General features: G+C 39.3%; 1 protein-coding gene across 1 annotated transcript; it reads left to right on the top strand.

Moving 5' to 3' along the window:
- Positions 1-384: 384 nt before the first annotated feature.
- Positions 385-14,894, top strand: LOC308670143 (sulfotransferase 6B1-like). The gene is made up of 7 exons (XM_081331393.1): positions 385-770; positions 5,494-5,612; positions 6,388-6,477; positions 10,027-10,153; positions 12,033-12,127; positions 13,997-14,153; positions 14,727-14,894. Exons 1-7 carry the CDS (start codon positions 575-577, stop codon positions 14,855-14,857), a joined length of 915 nt encoding a protein of 304 aa, XP_081187519.1. The 5' UTR covers positions 385-574; the 3' UTR covers positions 14,858-14,894.
- Positions 14,895-20,436: the final 5,542 nt, after the last annotated feature.

Below are 20,436 nucleotides of genomic sequence, written 5' to 3'. Positions count from 1 at the left end.
AAATATGCTAAATTACTGGGGCACAATGTTCACTGAACACTGATTTACAATCAAGTAAATGCGTATAGGTTTGTGCTACAAACTCCTCTACAACTTCTCATCAATCTAAACTCGCTGTGTTTTTCATATTGTGTTACATACTCAATTTCAAAAGCAGATACAGAATTTTAATATTCATATTATTGAGTTGACAGAAAAAAAAGTTCCATAGAGTCCTTCCATTAAAGAAAGAAGAAACCTTTTATTTTAATCAATTGGTAGAGTTTCAGGCTGATTACTTTGCACTCAGTTTGGCTTCTGGCATTACAATCTTCCTCAAATGATTTATTTTCTTCTTGGAAGAAAGTTCTGCTCTTCTACTACAGGTTAACTAATGTGTACTCCCAAAGCAGTTATGTAATCAATACACACCAGGATGTAGCGTGCGAAGACTACTGATTCATGACTGTTTTCTCAGCACTTTTTTCTTTATTGAGCAAGAGAAAGGGGCCAGTTAAGGAACTGAATGCATAAAACTACAGCTGCCTTTTGAAAGGATTCATGACAAGGCAGAGACTGCTGGCGAGAGAAAAGAATGGCTGAAGAAAGTTTTGCACAACGAATGAATAAGATTTTTGATGAGAATAAAGACAACAAGAATGAAGAGCTTTTTTTAACTTTCAAAGGCGTTTTGTATCCTAATCGCATTTGTAGTGCAGAAACTTTTGAAGCACTGGAAACTATGGAAGCAAGAAAGGATGATATGCTGGTCATTGCTTATCCCAAATGTGGTGAGTATCTCCTTTCTTTCTTTCTTTCTTTCTTTCTTTCTTTCTTTCTTTCTTTCTTTCTTTCTTTCTTTCTTTCTTTCTTTCTTTCTTTCTTTCTTTCTTTCTTTCTCTTTCGTTCTTTCTTTCTTTCTTTCTTTCTTTCTTTCTTTCTTTCTTTCTTTCTTTCTTTCTTTCTTTCTTTCTTTCTTTCTTTCTTTCTTTCTCATCTCCTTCAGCTACATGGTGGGAGGGTAGCATTTTGTCAATCCAAAAAACAAATCTAGAAGGGATGTGTTTGGGGAAGGCTGGACAATGGCTAGGCACCAAGTGAAACTGCTCAGCTTTTTATGATCCTAGAAGTCATGAATAATTTGCATAAGCTGCATGTTATATTCTGTTAAGCTTGTAAGCCGCCCTGAGTCTTCAGAGAAGGGCGGGATATAAATGGAATTAATAAAAAAATACTTTTATTTTTGTGCCCATCCCTCAAAAGTAATGTAAATAGGCTTGAGGATGGCATTTTCAAAAATTAGATCCTATGATGAGATGTCTTAACCCGTTAGCTGATCATTTTGGGGGGTGGGTTTGGCTAAGAAGGACCACCATAGAGGTAGTCCTTGATTTGCAAACATTGATTAGTAACTGCAGTTATAATAGCACAGAAAAAAGTGACTTGCAACTGGTCCTCATGCATATGACGATTGCAGCATCCCCACAGTCATGTTATCAAAGTTCAGATGCTTGGCAATCTGCATGTATTTACAATTGCAACATTGATTGTGATTGTCATTTGTGACATGCAAAGTCAATGGGGTAAGCTGGATTTGCTTGCCAGCTGCATTATATATTTAACTACAGTGATTCACTTAACAACTCCGGCAAAAATGGTTGCAAAATCAGATACATCTCGCTTAACAATCACCTTGCTTAGCAACAGAAATTCTGGTCTCAGTTGTAATTGTTCGTTAGGACTATCTATATACAGATCTTTTTTTAAAAAAGCATGCCTTTTTTAAGCCCCAATCCTTTTTTTAAAAAAAAAATTGGTTTGAAGCTAACTACACCTAGTTGAATGCAAAATTTAATTTTTAGGAAAATATTATTTACCAGGAAATAATTTAACAAATATTCCTACCCTAGTTATATCAAGAACTCATAATCCCTAAGTCAGGGGCACAAGTAGACCTGAAAGTGCTAGTCGTTACTGGCTGCTCCCGATGCATCATTAGCCTGTCATGTGCCTTAAGACTGGGCATACGGGCTAAGCCGCTCTCCAAACCTGTGAGGTTTGAGCAAGCCAATGGCTCCCTAATGGGAGGGACTTTAGTCACGCAATTAACGGAGCCCTTAGGCCTGAAAATAGGCGAGCACTGGGAGTTTATTCACTTCCTGGTAGCTCCAAAGATGTCTGAGACTGTGATCCTAGGACTAGCCTGGCTAGACAAATGGAAGCCATTTATCTGGTGGGAAAAAGGAATGAGAACTGTGAGATTACCCATAGGGCCCAATCCCCCCATTGATTCAAGAGATGTTACAGGGGATTTTAGCCCACCCAATGAGCAAGCGCACATGGCTGCCCTACAGCCACCTGGTGAGCTGCTCATCCCCAGCGAGTACCAGGACCTAGCGGAGGTGTTTAGTGAGAAAGAATGCGATACCTTGCCTCCTCACCGCCACAATGATTGTTCCATTGAACTGTTACCAGGGGCCAAACTCCCCCGACCAAGAATGTACGCTATGTCCCCCCTTGAAATTGAGGAGATGCAGCGATATGTGAATACAAACCTAGTGAGGGGATTCATTGAACGGGCCAAGTCTACTGTGGGAGCCCCTGTGTTGTTTAAAGAGAAAAAAGAATGGTTTCTACGTCTCTGCATGGACTATAAAGGCCTAAGCGCCATGAGTGTGGAAAATAAATACCCTCTCCCCCTCCTGAAAGACTTACTAACCCACCTGGAGAAGGGGAGCATCTTCACCAAGTTAGACCTGAAAGAAGCATATTACCGGGTAAGAATAAAGGAGGGGGATGAGTGGAAAACGGCCTTCAACTGCCCCTTGGGAAGCTACCAATTCAAAGTCATGCCATTTGGACTGCAGGGGGCCCCAGTCATATTTATGCAGTTGATAAATGAGGTCCTACACACAAAGGGGTTCTGGTGTATCTTGATGACATCCTGATATACAGTACGAATATGACTGATAACATAAGACTGGTCAGAGAAGTGTTAAAGAAACTATTAAATGCCAAACTTTATGTCAAATTGTCGAAATGTGAATTTCACCAAACCTGATTAGATTATCTTGGCTATAGAATTTCCGACGAGGGCATCGAAATGGACCCAGCCAAAGTTAAAACTATAATTGAATGGCAACCCCCAAAGACTCGCAAACAGCTCCAAAGCTTCCTAGGGTTTGCCAATTTCTACCGTCAATTCATTCCCTCTTTTGCTGAGATTGCTCTACCCCTTACAGAACTACTCAAACTGGGTAAGGGAGGGGGAAAACAAGCCTTGGTGGAGCAGTGGGCTAATGCCTCCTTAAGTAACACCAGCTGCCTGCAATTAGTGCAGGTTCGCATCCCACCAGGCTCAAGGTTGACTCAGCCTTCCATCCTTCCGAGGTAGGTAAAATGAGGACCCAGATTGTTGGGGGCAATTAAGCTGACTTTGTAATAATGCCGCTTGGGTGTGTGTGTGAAAGCCCTAACAAGCAGGCATATACATAGAATGAAGGCTACTGCTAACGCTTGTAAGCCGCCCTGAGTCTTCGGAGAAGGGCGGGATATAAATGTAATAAAAAAAATAAAAAAAATAAAGAAAGCTTTTCTGTGGGCTGGACATTGTAATGAGGATATGGTTGGCTGGATCCCAGAGTCATATGCAAGAAGGCAGTGCAGAAATTGGAAAAATAAAGGAAAAATAACACAGGCTTGTATATATTGGGCCCTAACTCCTGGAACTGGATGAATGACTAGAAGGAATTGAGAAGCTTGTGCGTTGAAAAGGCAGGAATTCAGACCAGAGTACTCCTGGATTGCTCCTTGCCACTGGTACCACAGGGAGCCAAAATACTCTCAGTTGTTCCTGTCACTATGAATAGTGCAGAGATAGCCTGGCCATAGTAATTCAGACTTTGGTCACTGACCACATTCCAACAAAGCTGAACTGCCTCTGAATGATACACAACTTCCAAAGATGGCAAAATGCAGTTTCTAGATAACATCCAGAACTCAAGGAAATATGGGGTTTATAGGAAGTTTTGCCTTTCCGTGCCTTTGGCTCCTGGGCTTCTTTGAAGAGACAAAGAAGCCGTTGGATATTTTTCTCAGTTGTCCCTCAATGGATTTATTTTCTTACCTAAAATGAGACAGATCCACACCAGAAGGATTACTACTGAGGCCTGAAACAAAAGCCTGTATGCAAATAATTTAATTTTTCTTTTGCATGAAGTGGGAAGCAAGATTTGGGCCAGCTCAAGTTAAAGCAATGGTTCTTTGCTTTTGTTCTCAGCATTTTAAAGTTGGCAGATTTAAGGATGGTTGTGGATCGTCTTCAGGCTGCTGTTGGACTGGGAAGTGGAGGAAATGGTGGGGTCAGGATACTATAGATAACCTCCTGTGACACACCTAATATGTTCTGTAAATCTACTGCAATCTTGCACTGAGGCTGTTTGAACATTTTATCCCAGTTGCTGACTTAGAGGTCTTCCCAAAATTCAGCACTATGTGCTTAAAAAGGAATCAACAAAGGTGCTGTCTCACCTTTGACCTTTAGAGGACCTATGAAAAAGAGGCAAGGGAAGGAAGAAAAGAGAAAAGATGACGTTTCGTAAAGCGATAAGGAAGGTATTGAAAGCACCAGGAGATGATGGTGATGCCTTCTTGGGAAGGACTCAATAGGTGAATAAAAATGCCAAATCCAGTCTAAACGTCTGGCCGACAGTGCAGCCAACAACAACAACAAGAAGAACAGGAACAACAATAACATTAATAATAAATGAAACGTGTAACAGTGATACCCATTGTCATCGGGGCACTGGGAACTATGTCCAAAAAGTTTGCAAAATACATCAAGAAATTGCAGCTTCCTACAATAACTCTAGCAAAGCTACAAAAAACTGCGCTACTCGGAACATCTTACATTTTAAGGAGATACCTGGTTGATACCTAGGATGCTGGCCGCAACCCGTGTCAACCATTAGTGCCAGTCAATATGAGTGTTCAGTTGACTGAGTTTCATGTTTTATGAATAAATTTTTAAATAATAATAATAATTTTATTAAATTTGTATGCAGTAAAATGGATGGATGGATGGATGGAGCAATAATAAGAGCACAGATGCCTACAAACCCCAAGAGGGCACCTGACTCAGCCTCTACTGGTGCTATTGGTTGAACGCTAGCTAGTATGGGCTGTGTAAATCAGGATCACTGCCTGCTTGTCACCTGGATCTTGGGTGAAACAGCAAACCTGAGATTCACTTTCTAGTTATTCACTTTCTACGAAAAATAAATAAGTATTAAGTATTACGGTATATCCAACTTTTAAGTATTATATCCAACCAGTGTCAACACATCACAAAATGTACAAGCTAAAGTCTAAATTTTCTAGAATTTTTTCAGTCATGGTCCAGTGGTGGTTGGGATGCTTCCCTGGGTTCAAGAAAACATGTTTGTGTTTGTGCTTGTGGTTATAAGGTTAATGCATTCTGTAATCTAAATGCAGCTCACCTGTTTTCTCTTGTAGGTACCAACTGGGTATTTCAAATTCTAATTGAAATGGTAACTGCAATTTCAAATAATAAGGAGTTATCACTACCAAGACACCACTTATTGCTTGAATTTAGAGGCCCAGAAAAATTTCTGGTCAGTATGAATTCAATCTTGCCTAGAATAATATAAGTGGCTAAATAAGCTGGATAATATATCCTGCATCAACATATGGCAGCACCAGAGCTGAGTTTAACTGGTTGGGCCCTAGAGTCCTGGTTGCAAACTACACTGAGGATTTGAAAAAATATTCTTGTGTAAGAAAATGCCAAATTGTTGTGAGCCAGAAAAAGCTGCATATATGCATTTATGTAAGTCATCAGGGAGTGAAGTCAGACCTGAAGACGATTTTATTTTTATTTGACAATCTACAGCACAGCTCCAATATATATTACTGCATTGTTTTGATAGAGTTAGAATCTTTGGATTTATGAGCCTGTTCTAGATGAGGGTCAAAGAAACAGAAAACCCGACAGAGATATTGAGTTGCAATTTTTTTTTAAAAAAAAAAGCCTTTCAAATTTATTTTACTTAGCCATTCCATGGGTTTTGAGAGAATGTGCTTCTAACTAACCAGCCTAATCTCCAGTCTGGTTTTATGTTTTGGTATGTTTGTGGAATTGCTTTGTGTATGCAAAAGAAATATGCGAGTTGAGCTGCCTCTCCAAAGCAGAGGGCAGGGCAGGAGACTTGGGTTACGGACAGAGGAGATTTGGGTGGTCATTATTACCATCTACATAATGAAGAAGCTAATGTGGACTTGCTAATGCAGTTATGTTTGTAGTAAACTGAACAGGTAATCCACAATTATGACAACAATTGAGCCCAAAATTCTTCAGCAGAATTTTAGCATCTTTTGGTTTTGTTTCAGAAAATGAAAGATCAACCATCTCCCCGTTATTATGTAACTCATCTCCATTATGATAACATTCCAAAATCCTTTCTGGACAACAAAGTGAAGGTAGGGAACCAATTTCACTGTAAGTACAATTGTCCAACAGAATTACCTGGTCGCATCTCAATAGATACTGAATATTATACATTTCTGAAGGTCACAAAAAATTTAGCTCCCCTATATCCTCAATATGGTTAAAAGCAATGCTTCTATTATGATCTATGAATTAAACCATAGTATAAATAATCATATCTTTTTCTTCAATATTTATCCAAAGTAATTGAAATTCTGAAGATTTCTTCAATTAAGAATGTTATTGAGACATATACTCAACATATGTATCATATATTGCTGTTCCCATTTTCTCTCTTTCTTTCTTTCTTTCTTTCTTTCTTTCTTTCTTTCTTTCTTTCTTTCTTTCTTTCTTTCTTTCTTTCTTTTTCTTTTTCATTCATTCATTTTAAATGCTGCCCATCTCCCTGTTAAGGCAACTTGATGTAGCTGTCTTCCTTGCAGTATAGAAATACCTCTTCAATCTTACTGGGAGTAAAGGGGTGGTAATCTTGCACATTATAACAACCTCCCACTCTGAATTTGCATTTACATCAAAAAAGCCTGTCCTGAGGCTCCAAGGCTCTATTGCTCTGATATCTTAAAATGTTGCTACATATTGTGAAGTTTAATAAAATAATTGAAGCCAAGACAAATATTTGATTATATTTACATGTACCTACATTTACAATTTCATAGTCAATAAAAGAGTAGGAAAATCAATACTGGGATACAATCCTCAAAATGACAGAATGATCTCAGTTCGAATCCAAGGGAAACCATTCAATATCACAGTAGTCCAAGTCTATGCCCCAACCACCAGTGCTGAAGAGGATGAAATTGACCGGTTCTATGAAGCCCTACAGCACCTTATAGAAGTAACACCAAAAAATGATGTCCTTATCATCATGGGGGATTGGAATGCTAAAGTAGGAAGCCAAAAGATAACTGGAATAACAGGCAAGTTTGGCCTTGGAGTACAAAATGAAGCAGGGCACAGGCTGATAGAATTTTGTCAAGAGAATACGATGGTCATAGCAAACACTCTTTTCCAACAACCCAAGAGACGGCTCTACACATGGACATCACCAGACGGTCAACACAGAAATCAGATTGACTATATGCTCTGCAGCCAAAGATGGAAAAGCTCTATACAGTCGGTAAAAACAAGACCAGGAGCTGACTGTGGCTCAGACCATGAGCTTCTCCTTGCAAAGTTTAGGCTTAAACTGAAGAAAGTAGGGAAAAGCACTAGGCCACTCAGGTATGAATTAAATCATATCCCTGTTGAATATACAGTAGAGGTGACAAATAGATTTAAGGAATTAGATCTGATAGACAGAGTGCCTGAAGAACTATGGACAGAGGTTCGCGACATTGTACAACAGGTAGCAACCAAAACCATCCCAAAGAAAAAGAAATGCAAGAAAGCAAAATGGCTGTCTGAGGAAGCTTTGCAAATAGCTGAGGAAAGGAGGAAAGCGAAAGGCAAGGGAGAAAAACATAGATATGCCCAGTTGAATGCAGAATTCCAGAGAATAGCTAGAAGAGATAAGAATGCCTTCTTAAATGAACAGTGCAAAGAAATAGAAGAAAACAATAGAATAGGGAGGACCAGAGATCTTTTCAAGAAAATTGGAGAGATGAAGGGAACATTCCATGCAAAAATGGGCATGATAAAGGACCAAAATGGCAGGGACCTAACAGAGGCAGAAGAGATTAAGAAGAGGTGGCAAAATTACACAGAAGAACTATACAAGAATGAGCTTAACATCCCAGATAATCACAATGAGGTGGTCACTGACCTCGAGCCAGACATCCTAGAATGTGAAGTGAAGTGGGCCTTAGAAAAGCTGAGCAACAACAAAGCTAGTGGAGGTGACAGTATTCCAGCTGAGCTATTCAAAATCTTAAAAGACAGTGCAGTAAAAGTGCTACACTCAATTTGCCAGCAAATTTGGAAAACTCAACAGTGGCCACAGGATTGGAAAAGATCAGTTTACATTCCAATTCCAAAGAAAGGCAGTGCCAAAGAATGTTCAAACTATCGCACCATTGCACTCATTTCTCATGCTAGTAAAGTCATGCTTAAAATCCTACAAGCTAGACTTCAGCAGTATGTGGATCGAGAACTACCAGAAGTACAGGCAGGATTTCGAAGAGGCAGAGGAACTAGAGATCAAATTGCTAACATACGCTGGATCATGGAGAAAGCTAGGGAGTTCCAGAAAAACATCTACTTCTGCTTCATTGACTATGCTAAAGCCTTTGATTGTGTGGATCATAACAAACTGTGGCAAGTTCTTAAAGAGATGGGAGTACCAGACCATCTTATTTGTCTCTTGAGAAACCTATATGCGGGTCAAGAAGCAACAGTGAGAACTGGACACGGAACCACTGATTGGTTCAAAATTGGGAAAGGAGTCCGGCAAGGCTGTATACTGTCGCCCTGCCTATTTAACTTATATGCAGAGCACATCATGAGAAAGGCAGGGCTAGATGAATCAAAAGTTGGAATTAAGATTGCTGGAAGAAATATCAACAACCTAAGATACGCAGATGATACCACTCTAATGGCAGAAAGTGAAGAAGAACTAAAGAGCCTCTTGTTGCGGGTGAAGAAGGAGAGTGCAAAACTTGGGTTGAAACTTAACATTAAGAAAACCAAGATCATGGCATCTGGCCCTCTCAATTCCTGGCAAATAGATGGGGAAGAAATGGAGGTAGTGGCAGATTTTGTTTTCCTGGGCTCCAAGATCACTGCAGATGGGGACTGTAGCCAAGAAATTAAAAGACGCTTGCTCCTGGGAAGGAAAGCCATGGCAAATCTAGACAGCACACTAAAAAGCAGAGACATCACCCTGTCAACAAAAGTGCGTATAGTCAAGGCTATGGTCTTCCCAGTTGCAATGTATGGCAGTGAAAGTTGGACCATAAGAAAGGCTGAGCGCCAAAGAATTGAGGCCTTTGAACTATGGTGCTGGAGAAGACTCCTGCGAGTCCCTTGGACTGCAAGGCGATCAAACCGGTCAGTCCTAGAGGAGATCAATCCTGACTGCTCTTTAGAAGGCCAGATCCTGAAGCTAAAACTCAAATACTTTGGCCACCTAATAAGAAGGAAGGACTCACTGGAGAAGAGCCTAATGCTGGGAAAGATCGAGGGCAATAGAAGAAGGGGACGACAGAGAATGAGGTGACTGGATGGAGTCACTGAAGCAGCAGGCGTGAGCTTAAATGGACTCCAGAAGATGGTAGAAGACAGGAAGGCCTGGAGGAATGTTGTCCATAGGGTCGCGATGAGTCGGACACGACTTCGCAGCTAACAACAACAACATTTACAATTAACTTCAAATAAATTGTTTTTGTCTTGGCCCCATATATAACTGTTTAGGGTGTGATTCTTGGTATGCCACCATTCAAAGGCCAAATGCAAATTTTGGCATAGAAAACACAACCCTGATTTATGTCTTAGTTTCATTATATAAACACTGCGAATATCTACTGGCCCTTTATACCGGTAATTCTTTTAAGTCACATTTAATGATCATCTCTCTGTTTAAACAGATGCTGGTGGTATTTCGAAATCCCAAAGATACAGCTACATCCTATTATCATTTTTACAACAAAAATCCTTTGCTTCCTAATGCCAGTTCCTGGGATGATTTCTTTCAAAAGTTTATGAATGGTGAAGGTATGTTATCTTTATTTATTTATAAAATATGTTGGTTGCCATCCTACCATAAGGTAATTCTGGGTGACTTAGGGTAAAAAATTTTTTACATTAAACATAAATAAATTAAAACCAAAGATTAAAATATAAGGGCATGTGAAGAGAGTGGGGGAGGAAGTGGGGAGGGAGGTGGGTTCTGTTGACCTACTCAATCAACCATCTCCAATGTGCTGTTTCCCCATTGGTGCCCCAGGCCAACTGGCAGAGCCAGCTCTTTAGGCTCTGACAAAAGCATAGGAGTGCTAGGGCCAACCTCACATCCTCAAAGCCTCCCGTCTACAATTCTGCCTGAAAATATTTCCCATTAAATTTGAATGTGGTCCTATCTAAGTGATTGCACAGAACATAACTTTTTTTCTCTTTAATACAAAGGAAATATTTTATTGGGACTTGAACTTCAAAAAGCTGTCTGTTATTTATGTTTTAGCATATTTCTTATTTCAAGCTAGTTCTTTCTATACATTTTAATACCAGTAGTAAAACTAATATGCATGAGCAACTTTAAAATGGTAATTTATTTAATTCATATGGTATATAAGAAGCAAACTGCTGTAGCAGTCCTGGTTACATAAATAAAACTATGAATGAGCATATTTGCAGTAGGTATACTTTTACTACTTTGGAAAACATTCCAAAGATAATTTGTATATAAATAACATTGTAGAAACTACATCATGGCACAGCTTATGATATATAGTACATCCACTTGTTTCTTCAACAAGATGGTGACAGCAAAAGAGCTGACTCCAAATTTTGGCCTGCCTTTCTAATTCTTCCTGTGATCAGAAGGCAAGAAATTTTATACTCAGTGATCTGAATAAGTACAATTAAAGAATCCCTCATCTTAAAAAATGAATGTAATTCATTTATTACTTCATTACTTATATGCAACTCAGAATTTAGAAATGGAATTGCATACAAATTGAAGTAATATATGAAATTTAAAATAAAAAAAACATTTCCCATATCTTTCTAACTCTTTATGAAGGGAATTACTAAGCATAATCTTCAGATTAATTTTTAGCTAAAATGTTATTTGCATTGACTACTATAAAATTGGGACGCGGTGGCTCAGTGGGTTAGGACACTGAGCTTGTCGATCAGAAGGTCGGCAGTTTGGCGGGTCGAATCCCGAGTGCCGCATAACAGAGTGAGCGCCTGTTACTCATCCCAGCTTCTGCCAACCTAGCAGTTCGAAAGCACGTAAAAATGCAAGTAGAAAAATAGGGACCTCTACGGTGGGAAGGTAACAGCGTTCCATGCGCCTTTGGCGTCTAGTCATGCTGGCCACATGACCACGGAGACATCCTCGGACAAGCGCTGGCTCTTCGGCTTTGAAACGGAGATGAGCACCGGCCCCTAGAGTCGGAAACGGCTAGCATGCCTTACTATAAAATTATTACACTGTTCCACAACTTTGGAGGAAATTATTTTTCCCCCCTCTCCTTAATGTGATAAAAGAATTTTCACATAGCACAAAAGTGATCCAATAAAAAATTACTTTCTTGAATGATATCACTGCATGGAGCTACCAAGATATGATTCAGATTATAATAATTTATCACTAAGTGAATTAGAACAAACTTAGTTAAATTTCATCACATGATCCATTTGATTTGCTTATTTTGTTTGCATATTATAAAAATGTGTCCTGTGCAGATCAGCCTGGAGCCAGTACTGTATCACAATGGACTGTACTTTCAGTAGAAATCAGATTAAAATAGCCATGATAAATCTGGTTCCAATCCAATTGATATGACTGAGATTGGTACATTTTCCTTCTGTCATGTATGGAACTTAATTAGATAGTGAAATAGAGATTGTGTATATTTCATTTCAGTGGCATGGAATTCCTACTTTGACCATGCTCTTGCTTGGGACAAACATATGGATGAAGAAAATATAATGATAATCACTTATGAAGAATTGAAAGAAGTAAGTCTTTTAGAAATTAAAATATTTGTATTAGACATTCATTTTTCTGTAGCCTGTAGCTATGGAGGAAACCTTCTCCAGCATTCCCCAATACAGGCAACTTCTATATGTGCAAATAGGCATCTATGGGGAGGGGCAAGAAAGGAGCAAGTGACAAAAAAGTGCATTATAATATCTTGATGCAAATCCTATGACTTGTGCCTATTGTTAGGATACAAGTACAAAAGGATGAAGTTTGCACAATGATATCATCATATATGCATGTCAGTGGTGGTATTCAGCCAGTTCGTACCAGATTGGCAATTTTTTGTTGCCCAGGCCCAGAACAGACTTCCGGAAGTGGCATCCACACAGGGAACTGGTTGTTCACATATCTGAATCCCAGCACTGATGCATGTCCATTTTTTTCACCACTATCATGAAAGTTGCAGACATTCCTGCTTTAGCTCCCACAATTGCTCTTCACACGGATCCAGATTTATGAGCTGGAATTGGCTTGGATAGATAAATGGGGAACCCAGCTTAAAAGATCCAAATTAGAATATCCCTGGAGGACAGCATCTACCAGAAGTGGCCAATAGATGTTAGGGCTGATCCTGTAACATTAATGGAATGGTCGATGAAGCATGCCGGACTCTATACAGGGTAAAACTACACATTTTGTTGATTGCTTTAGGGGAACAGTGAGGACAACTTTAAGCTGCTTCAGGAATGGTTAGAGACAATGAGGGCACAAGTGGGAAAGACTTTCATTTTTCTATCCTACCGGTATGTGTCATAGGATGACTGGGAAATGAGCTAGGCTGGTTTGACATATAATACTTTGCCAACATTTGCTTAAACATGGTTTCATGGTTTCTTAATCCATAAATTATGCTTTATGAATGGCTAGAATTATTCAACCCCCTTAAACCACAAACAAACTTACTTTTAATGCAGTATAAAAATCTAGTCTTCTTCTTGTTTGGTCTCAGTGCTATGCTTTGACTTTTCTGTGTTGCAAAGCTTCATAATTAATATAAAGTGTATTTTCATTATTTAATCTACTTGATATCAAAGTTATTTGGGTTAAATATTTTAAAATGAAAATATAAATGATGTTTCTACAGTTAGGGGCAATCCTAATTCAGGCTCTATAAATGCTAATGAGACTGAAGTACATATTAATAATTGGATTTGAAAAAATGAAAAATATATGTAAATATTTAATATAAACAGCGCAATGTGACCCTCAGAAATTAAAGCTTTGTACTATAAACCCTGAAACCTTGGACATAATAAGTTTCACATCTGCACATCATTTACTTCCTCTCATTAATAAAGACATTAATGCACCATAATACTGTACTGTACTTTTCTACAGCCTGGTTGGAGAATACTGTGAGTTGAAGTTCATGCTTTTTACATTTGCCAATGTTGAGGAACACTGTTCTAACTCATTCCATTCTTGGGTATCAAAGTAGTATACAGGTAGTCCATGGTCAATAACTGTCCCTTTTAGTGACCATTCATGATTATGGTGCTGAAAATGTAACTTTACAACTGGTCCTCATACTTAAGACCATCACAGCATCCCCACCATCATGTGATTGAGATTTAGGCACTTTGCAACTGGAGGGTATTTACAGCCTTCACAAAGTCCCATGATCACATTATCCCTTTTTCCATGCTTCACAGCTGGCTTCCAATAAACAGAGTTAATGAAGAAGCCGGCAATAAAATCCCAAGTCACAGTCATGTTTTGTCTCCCTTAACAACCATATTGCTTGGCAAACTTGAGTTCTGGGTACAAATTATTATTATTAAATGAAGACTATCTGCATTTTAAATGTTTCTAGAGGTGAAATAATTGATTGTACTATTTTGCAGAACCTTCTGGAAGGAATCAAACAAATTGCTGACTTTTATCAATTCCCTCTCTCTGATGAGATGATTAAGTCTGTTGCAGATAATGTTACTTTTCAAGCAATGTGCAGCAAATATCCGGAAGTTATTGGTCACTTTGCTTCTGTTATTCTCAGAAAAGGTATTATTTACCTCAGCTTTCAAGACAGCTGCTGTTAAGAAGCTGTTTCTTCAAAGAACACCCATGTCCTCTAGTGGAGATAATTATTATTAGAATCAAAACTAAGGTTTATGATGTGCTGTATTGAGGGCCTATTTCAAAGTTTTGTTGTTCTGCTGCAGTGCAGAATAGAGGAACAGAAACACTTTAAAAGACCAGCAATGTCTTTTTACTTTTATCATCGTATGTAAAATATAAACCTGATCTAATCTGTCTATTTCATTTTTTAAATAAACAGATATAGTCATGAATTCTGCTACCACAGAGGCAACCTAACACCCTTCAAATGTTTTGGACTTTAATTACCCCATCATCTCATTTGGTTTATTCTCAAGTGTCTTAGGCTATAAAGCTTTACTATTTGGAATATCCATTAAATTCAACAGGTCTTATTTCTGAGTACTATAGAATTGTGTATGGATACATTACAAAGCATATAAATTGTGCATGATTCCAAATTCCAAAGATGTTTCAAAATTTTGAACTTTTATAGATGACAACATAAATAATTCTTTTCTCATTGATCTTGTACAGGTGAAGTGGGCGATTGGAGAACTTTGTTCACTGAAGCTCAAAGCAAAGAAATGGATGCAAAATTTGAAGCATGTTTAGCTGGGACTAAACTGGGTGCAAAACTAAAATATGATAAATATTGCAAATTTTAAGATTTGTACTTTCAAAATAAATGGGGTTTTAGTTACACTTTTTTTAAATGAGAAATGAAATTAATAAACTAATGTTGTTGTTGTTGTTGTTGTTGTTAGCTGCGAAGTCGTGTCCGACCCATCTCAACCCCACGGACAATGTTCCTCCAGGCCTTCCTGTCCTCTACCATCTTCTGGAATCCATTTAAGCTCACGCCTACTGCTTCAGTGACTCCATCCAGCCACCTCATTCTCTGTCGTCCCCTTCTTCTATTGCCCTCAATCTTTCCCAGCATTAGGCTCTTCTCCAGTGAGTCCTTCCTTCTCATTAGGTGGCCAAAATATTTGAGTTTCAACTTCAGGATCTGGCCTTCTAAAGAGCAGTCAGGGTTGATTTCCTCTAGGACTGACCGGTTTGATCGCCTTGCAGTCCAAGGGACTCGCAGGAGTCTTCTCCAGCACCATAGTTCAAAGACCAATTCTTTGGCACTCAGCCTTTCTTATGGTCCAACTTTCACTGCCATACATTGCAACTGGGAAGACCATAGCCTTGACTATACGCACTTTTGTTGGCAGGGTGATGTCTCTGCTTTTTAGTGTGCTGTCTAGATTTGCCATGGCTTTCCTCCCCAGGAGCAAGCGTCTTTTAATTTCTTGGTTACAGTCCACATCTGCAGTGATCTTGGAGCCCAGGAAAATAAAATCTTTCACTACCTCCATTTCTTCCCCATCTATTTGCCAGGAATTGAGAGGGCCAGATGCCATGATCTTGGTTTTCTTAATGTTAAGTTTCAACCCAACTTTTGCACTCTCCAATAAACTAATAATATATATTTCAAGATTTTTTACTGTTTGATTTTGCTTTATGTTTACTCAATCTAATTTTAACTTTCAAACAGGAAACAAAGTTTTGGATTCAGCATTTAAATGCTGCAAAGGTGTTATTACAAAATTGTCTTTATTTTTAATAACTGTCATACTTTTAAAGGACAACAATTTTATTCCTTTTGAAACAACATTTTAATTCACAAACATTTTTGTCATATCTAATTCTGCCAAGAGTTAGAGATTCAACATCTTCTCTTGCTGATATGTTCATTTGACAGAAAATACTGTAGAATAAAGTAGAAGGTATTGTGCTATTCTAGATCTAATCCTTATCAAGAGAGAGGGGTCGATTGAAGAAGATACACCTTGGGAAGAAGTATTATTATATTCCAAAGAGAAACAGCTCAGAAGAGTCAACATTGCATACAAGACTTCAGAAGAGAAGATTCTAATGAACTCAACTGGATTTAATCCTTAATGGGAAAAGAGTCTAGGAAGGATAGAACTATGAAAGATAGATACGAAATGCTGAAGGCATAGATGGTCATCATAAAATAAGCATGCCCAATTCAGCAGAGAGAAAGGATACTAATTTCACATTAAAATGATTATATTTAAATTCAAGTGACTATGAAAATGTTTTATGGTTTTAATTGTTTTTAATTTGTAATGGCTTTTGTTGTTATGTTTTTGGTAAATTTGTGTTTTTTACTTTGTGCACTATCAAGAGAACATATGCAAGGTGGGCAGCTAAATTTGTTTTTTTAAAGAAGATTTTATTCTGCCTTTTTTCACATACAGTTCCAATCAGCAAATGCTCCTTCCTCCTCCTATTTTCCTCATAACAACAATCCTGTGAGGTGAGTTGGGGTGAGACAGAGTGACTGTTCAAAGTCATCCAGCTGTTTTTTCATACCTAAGAACTCACGGTCTCCTGGTTTCCAGGCCAGCACCTTAACCACACCAAACTGGCTCCCTATCTCTCATTTACCAAATAATAAATAAGACTATTTTTTTTGCTTCTGCTGTAAAATTATCTTCGGAACTAGCAAGTTATATTTTTCTCCAGCTTTCCCTAACAAATGTGCAATATATTAACAATACTGACTTTCCATTCAAGATTGCTACAAAGGTTTCTGGATAATATCTGCAGCATATTTTGTACGCTTGAAACAATTATTATAATATCTCCTTTCACAAACACAGTTATCTGTCCCTGACCACTCATTCGTTATAAGAAAGTTGAATGAGAAGTTCATTCACATCAATGGGTAGAAACATAAGCCATTTTTCAATCATTGATTTAAGCACTACACAACCATCATGTCAGAATAAAGCAGTGCCAACTTAATATTAGCTTTCCATCATCAATCTCCTTCCTGCCTTCTTAGATTTCAAGCTAAGTCATGCTAACCTGAGTTCAGGAATAGGTAATCTGGGGGCATTAATGATAACTCCCTTCAGCACATCACCAACTGATGCAAAGCACCTCCCCACATGTAATCAACCAAAGAGCACATATGGGGTGAACCTAGCATTCTTATACAACTCTACAATTTAGAAACTTCACTGGGAACACTCTAGGCTGGTTGCCTACACTTTTATCCCACATGCCATTTGCACATATCACAAAAAACAAAAATTCTAAAGTTTTAAAATAAAATAAAATGAGGAAATATATGGAAAGATGTTCCATAAAATTAAACATTGGCTACAATAATTGCGAAATTCAGCTCAGCAGTATCAACACTTTCTTTTCTAATTTGGGTAATTATAAGAGAAACACAGAAAAATCAGAGCAGAAATAGACTCCCATAACTGTGGAGCTACTTAGCTCTTATATGGATGGATGATTGAAATTGATTAGCAACCTTTATGCTTTCTTCATTATTTCAGGAGGAAAGTGATCCAAATTGATACAGGGAAAGAGGGAATCAACTGTGTCCAATTCAACAGGTCTAATTATTTCTCACAATGAGAAAATGCAGGAATGCCTTTGGTAGTGGATAAAGCTAGATAAAATACGGAATTCTGCTCTCCTATTCTGTACTTCATTGAAAATACAATAATGAGTTAAAAAATAGGGAGCAGTGACAGATATGTAAGGAACTCAAGAAACATTACATGGATGGAAGATCAAATACTGAAAAAGAAAGTGCTGCCTTGGCCTTGATAACTGTAGGACATGGAAGCATGTCTATGTCTTTTATACTTCATCGCTCACCATATCTTCAACAGGTCACTTGGCTTGTTTTCCAATATAAACAGATGGCAAAGAATTATCCATTGATCTTTGTCTTCCTAGCAGATTGTTGTTATTGTTGTTCAATCACTAAGTCATGTCTGACTCTTTGTGACCCACAGACCATTACAATCCAGGTCCCCCCATCTCTTCTACTGTCTCCTGGAGTTTGCCCAAATTCATGTTTATCGTGTTACAGACACTATCTAACCATCTCACTCTATACTATTCCTTTATCGTTTTCCCAACATCAGGGTCTTTTCCAATGAATTCTCTCTTCTCATTAGGTGACCAAAGTATTTGCACTTCAGCTTCACCATCTGTCTTTCAAAAGAATAGTCAGGGTTGATTTCCTTTAGGATTGGCTGAATTGATCTCCTTGAAGTCTAAGCAGGGGAACCCAATCCCCGGTCCATGGACCAGTACCAGGCCGTGGCATGCCAGCAACTGGTCCACACAAACAAACAAAGCCCCATCTGTGGGATGGAAGCAGCACACAAAATCATGCACCCTCTGGTCCGCGGAAAAACCTCTCTCCACGGAACCGGTCCCTGGTGCCCAAAAGGTTGGGGACCTCTAGTCTCAGGGACTCTCAAGAGTTTTCTCCAACACTACGATTCGAAAGCATCAATTCTTTGGCACTTGGCTTTCCTTAGCATCCGATTTTCACAGCCATACATAACTACTAGGAAAACCATAGGTTTCACTATATGGACCTTTCGTGAAAAGGTGATGTCTTTGCTTTTTAATATGCTGCCTAGGTTTACCATACTTTGCTCCTAAGGAGGAAGCATCTTTTAATTTCATGGCTGCAGTCACCATCCGCAATGACCTTGAAGCCCAAGAAAATAAAATCTGTCATTGCTTCCATTTCTTCCTCTTCTATTTGTCAGGAAGTAATGAGGCCAGATGCCACCTTAGCTTTTTTTAATGCTGAGTTTCAAGCCAACTTTTGCACTTTCCTCTTTCACCCTCATCAAGAGGCTCTTTAGTTCCTCCTCTTTCTGCCACTAGAGTGCTATTGTCTGCATGCCTGGGGTTAATATTTCTCCCAGAAAACTTCATTCTGGCTTTTGCTTCAACTAGCCTGGCATTTAGGTTAAATAAATAGAGTGACAACATACAACTTTGTGTTGTCTGGTTATGTGTCATCAAACCAATGCCAACTCTTAGCAACCAGATAGATTTTCTGCCCTCACCTGATCTTTCAGGTAAAAGGTAAAGGTAAAGGTTCCCCCGCACATGCGTGCTAGTCGTTTCCGACTCTAGGGGCCGGTGCTCATCTCCGTTTCAAAGCCGAAGAGCCAGCGCTTGTCCGAGGACGTCTCCGTGGTCATGTGGCCGGCATGACTAGACGCCAAAGGCGCACGGAACGCTGTTACCTTCCCACCGTAGTGGTCCCTATTTTTCTATTGCATTTTTATGTGCTTTCGAACTGCTAGGTTGGCAGAAGCTGGGACGAGTAACAGGCGCTCACTCTGTTACGCGGCACTCGGGATTCGACCCACCAAACTGCCGACCTTCTGATTGACAAGCTCAGCATCCTAACCCACTGAGCCACTGTGTCCCTGATCTTTCAGGTACAAGTACTTTATTCTCCTATATTGTTAGTGAGATGGGATTGCTGTCATCTGAGTGGAAGGGTGGAGATGGGGACAAATAAAGCATTCAGGTAATTTTTTCACCAATGAGCACAGATGGGCTGTTTTCTTTGACCAGTAGACCTGCAAACGTATCCTCATGCTCATGTTCTAGTCCTGATGTCAGATTAGAACTGAAAGTACATCTGTTTCAGGGCTGTTTTCAACTGGATTCAAGAGGGAAAGGGAGATGGTCTGGAAGGGGGCGTTTCCCATCAAATTGTTTTTTTCAAGACAGAAAGAATTAACAGTGTTCCTCTGTGATCAAGATAGTGAATGAATTCTTCTAGCCTTTGTTTAACAGGTACTTCAGACATTGACCTTCTGCAGGATCTCTCCCAGCAAGAAGCCAACTATCTCAGAGCTGTTCCAAAGGTGCTTTTTCAGGAGACAACTGGACTTTCTTGTTGCTGTTTAAGGAATTCCTCCTCAGCCTGAAGAGAACGTCTTTTTCCTCTTCCTCGAGTTTGTAAATTCAGGTCAGAGGCCAACGCTGTTGCCCACGTTGTCTTTCGGGTTACTCATCTCGCTAAATTTCATCCAAACTTAGGAAGCAGAGATGTCTTTTTTCTCTCGCATGTTTCTTTATCTTATCTTGGGACCACAGATCCCACCGGCTCCTACGCTCTCACACCATCTACTGCATGAGTCAAATCGTTCAGAGTAATGTTATCAAAACGGGCACACCCTTCAGGCATCCGGGGTTGGACCCACCACCGTGTCTCCCAAGCAGAGCCTTCCTTAGGGCCAAACAGCTCTGTTGGCAGGTCTCCCCGCCTCATTCTCTCGCGAAGAGCGCGAAACATTGGCGTTTCAGACGCGCCTTTTTCTACCTCTCCCTGACCCCGGCCGCCGAGGAGACTTTCGGCGGTCGCTGAGGGTGACGGGAG

Source organism: Vipera berus (genome assembly GCF_964194415.1).
Source record: "Vipera berus genome assembly, chromosome: 1".
In the NCBI taxonomy this organism is placed as follows: Eukaryota; Metazoa; Chordata; class Lepidosauria; order Squamata; family Viperidae; genus Vipera; species Vipera berus.
The sequence above is the reverse complement of the archived record's forward strand: the minus strand, read 5'-3'. Positions and strand labels throughout refer to the sequence as shown.

Excerpts from the sequence above, each read along its gene's own strand:
- LOC308670143 (XM_081331393.1), top strand. The coding sequence starts at position 575 with ATGGCTGAAGAAAGTTTTGCACAACGAATGAATAAGATTTTTGATGAG. Across the intron at positions 771-5,493 it reads CATTGCTTATCCCAAATGTG|GTACCAACTGGGTATTTCAA; the intron begins GTGAGTATCTCC and ends TTTCTCTTGTAG. Across the intron at positions 5,613-6,387 it reads GAGGCCCAGAAAAATTTCTG|AAAATGAAAGATCAACCATC; the intron begins GTCAGTATGAAT and ends GTTTTGTTTCAG.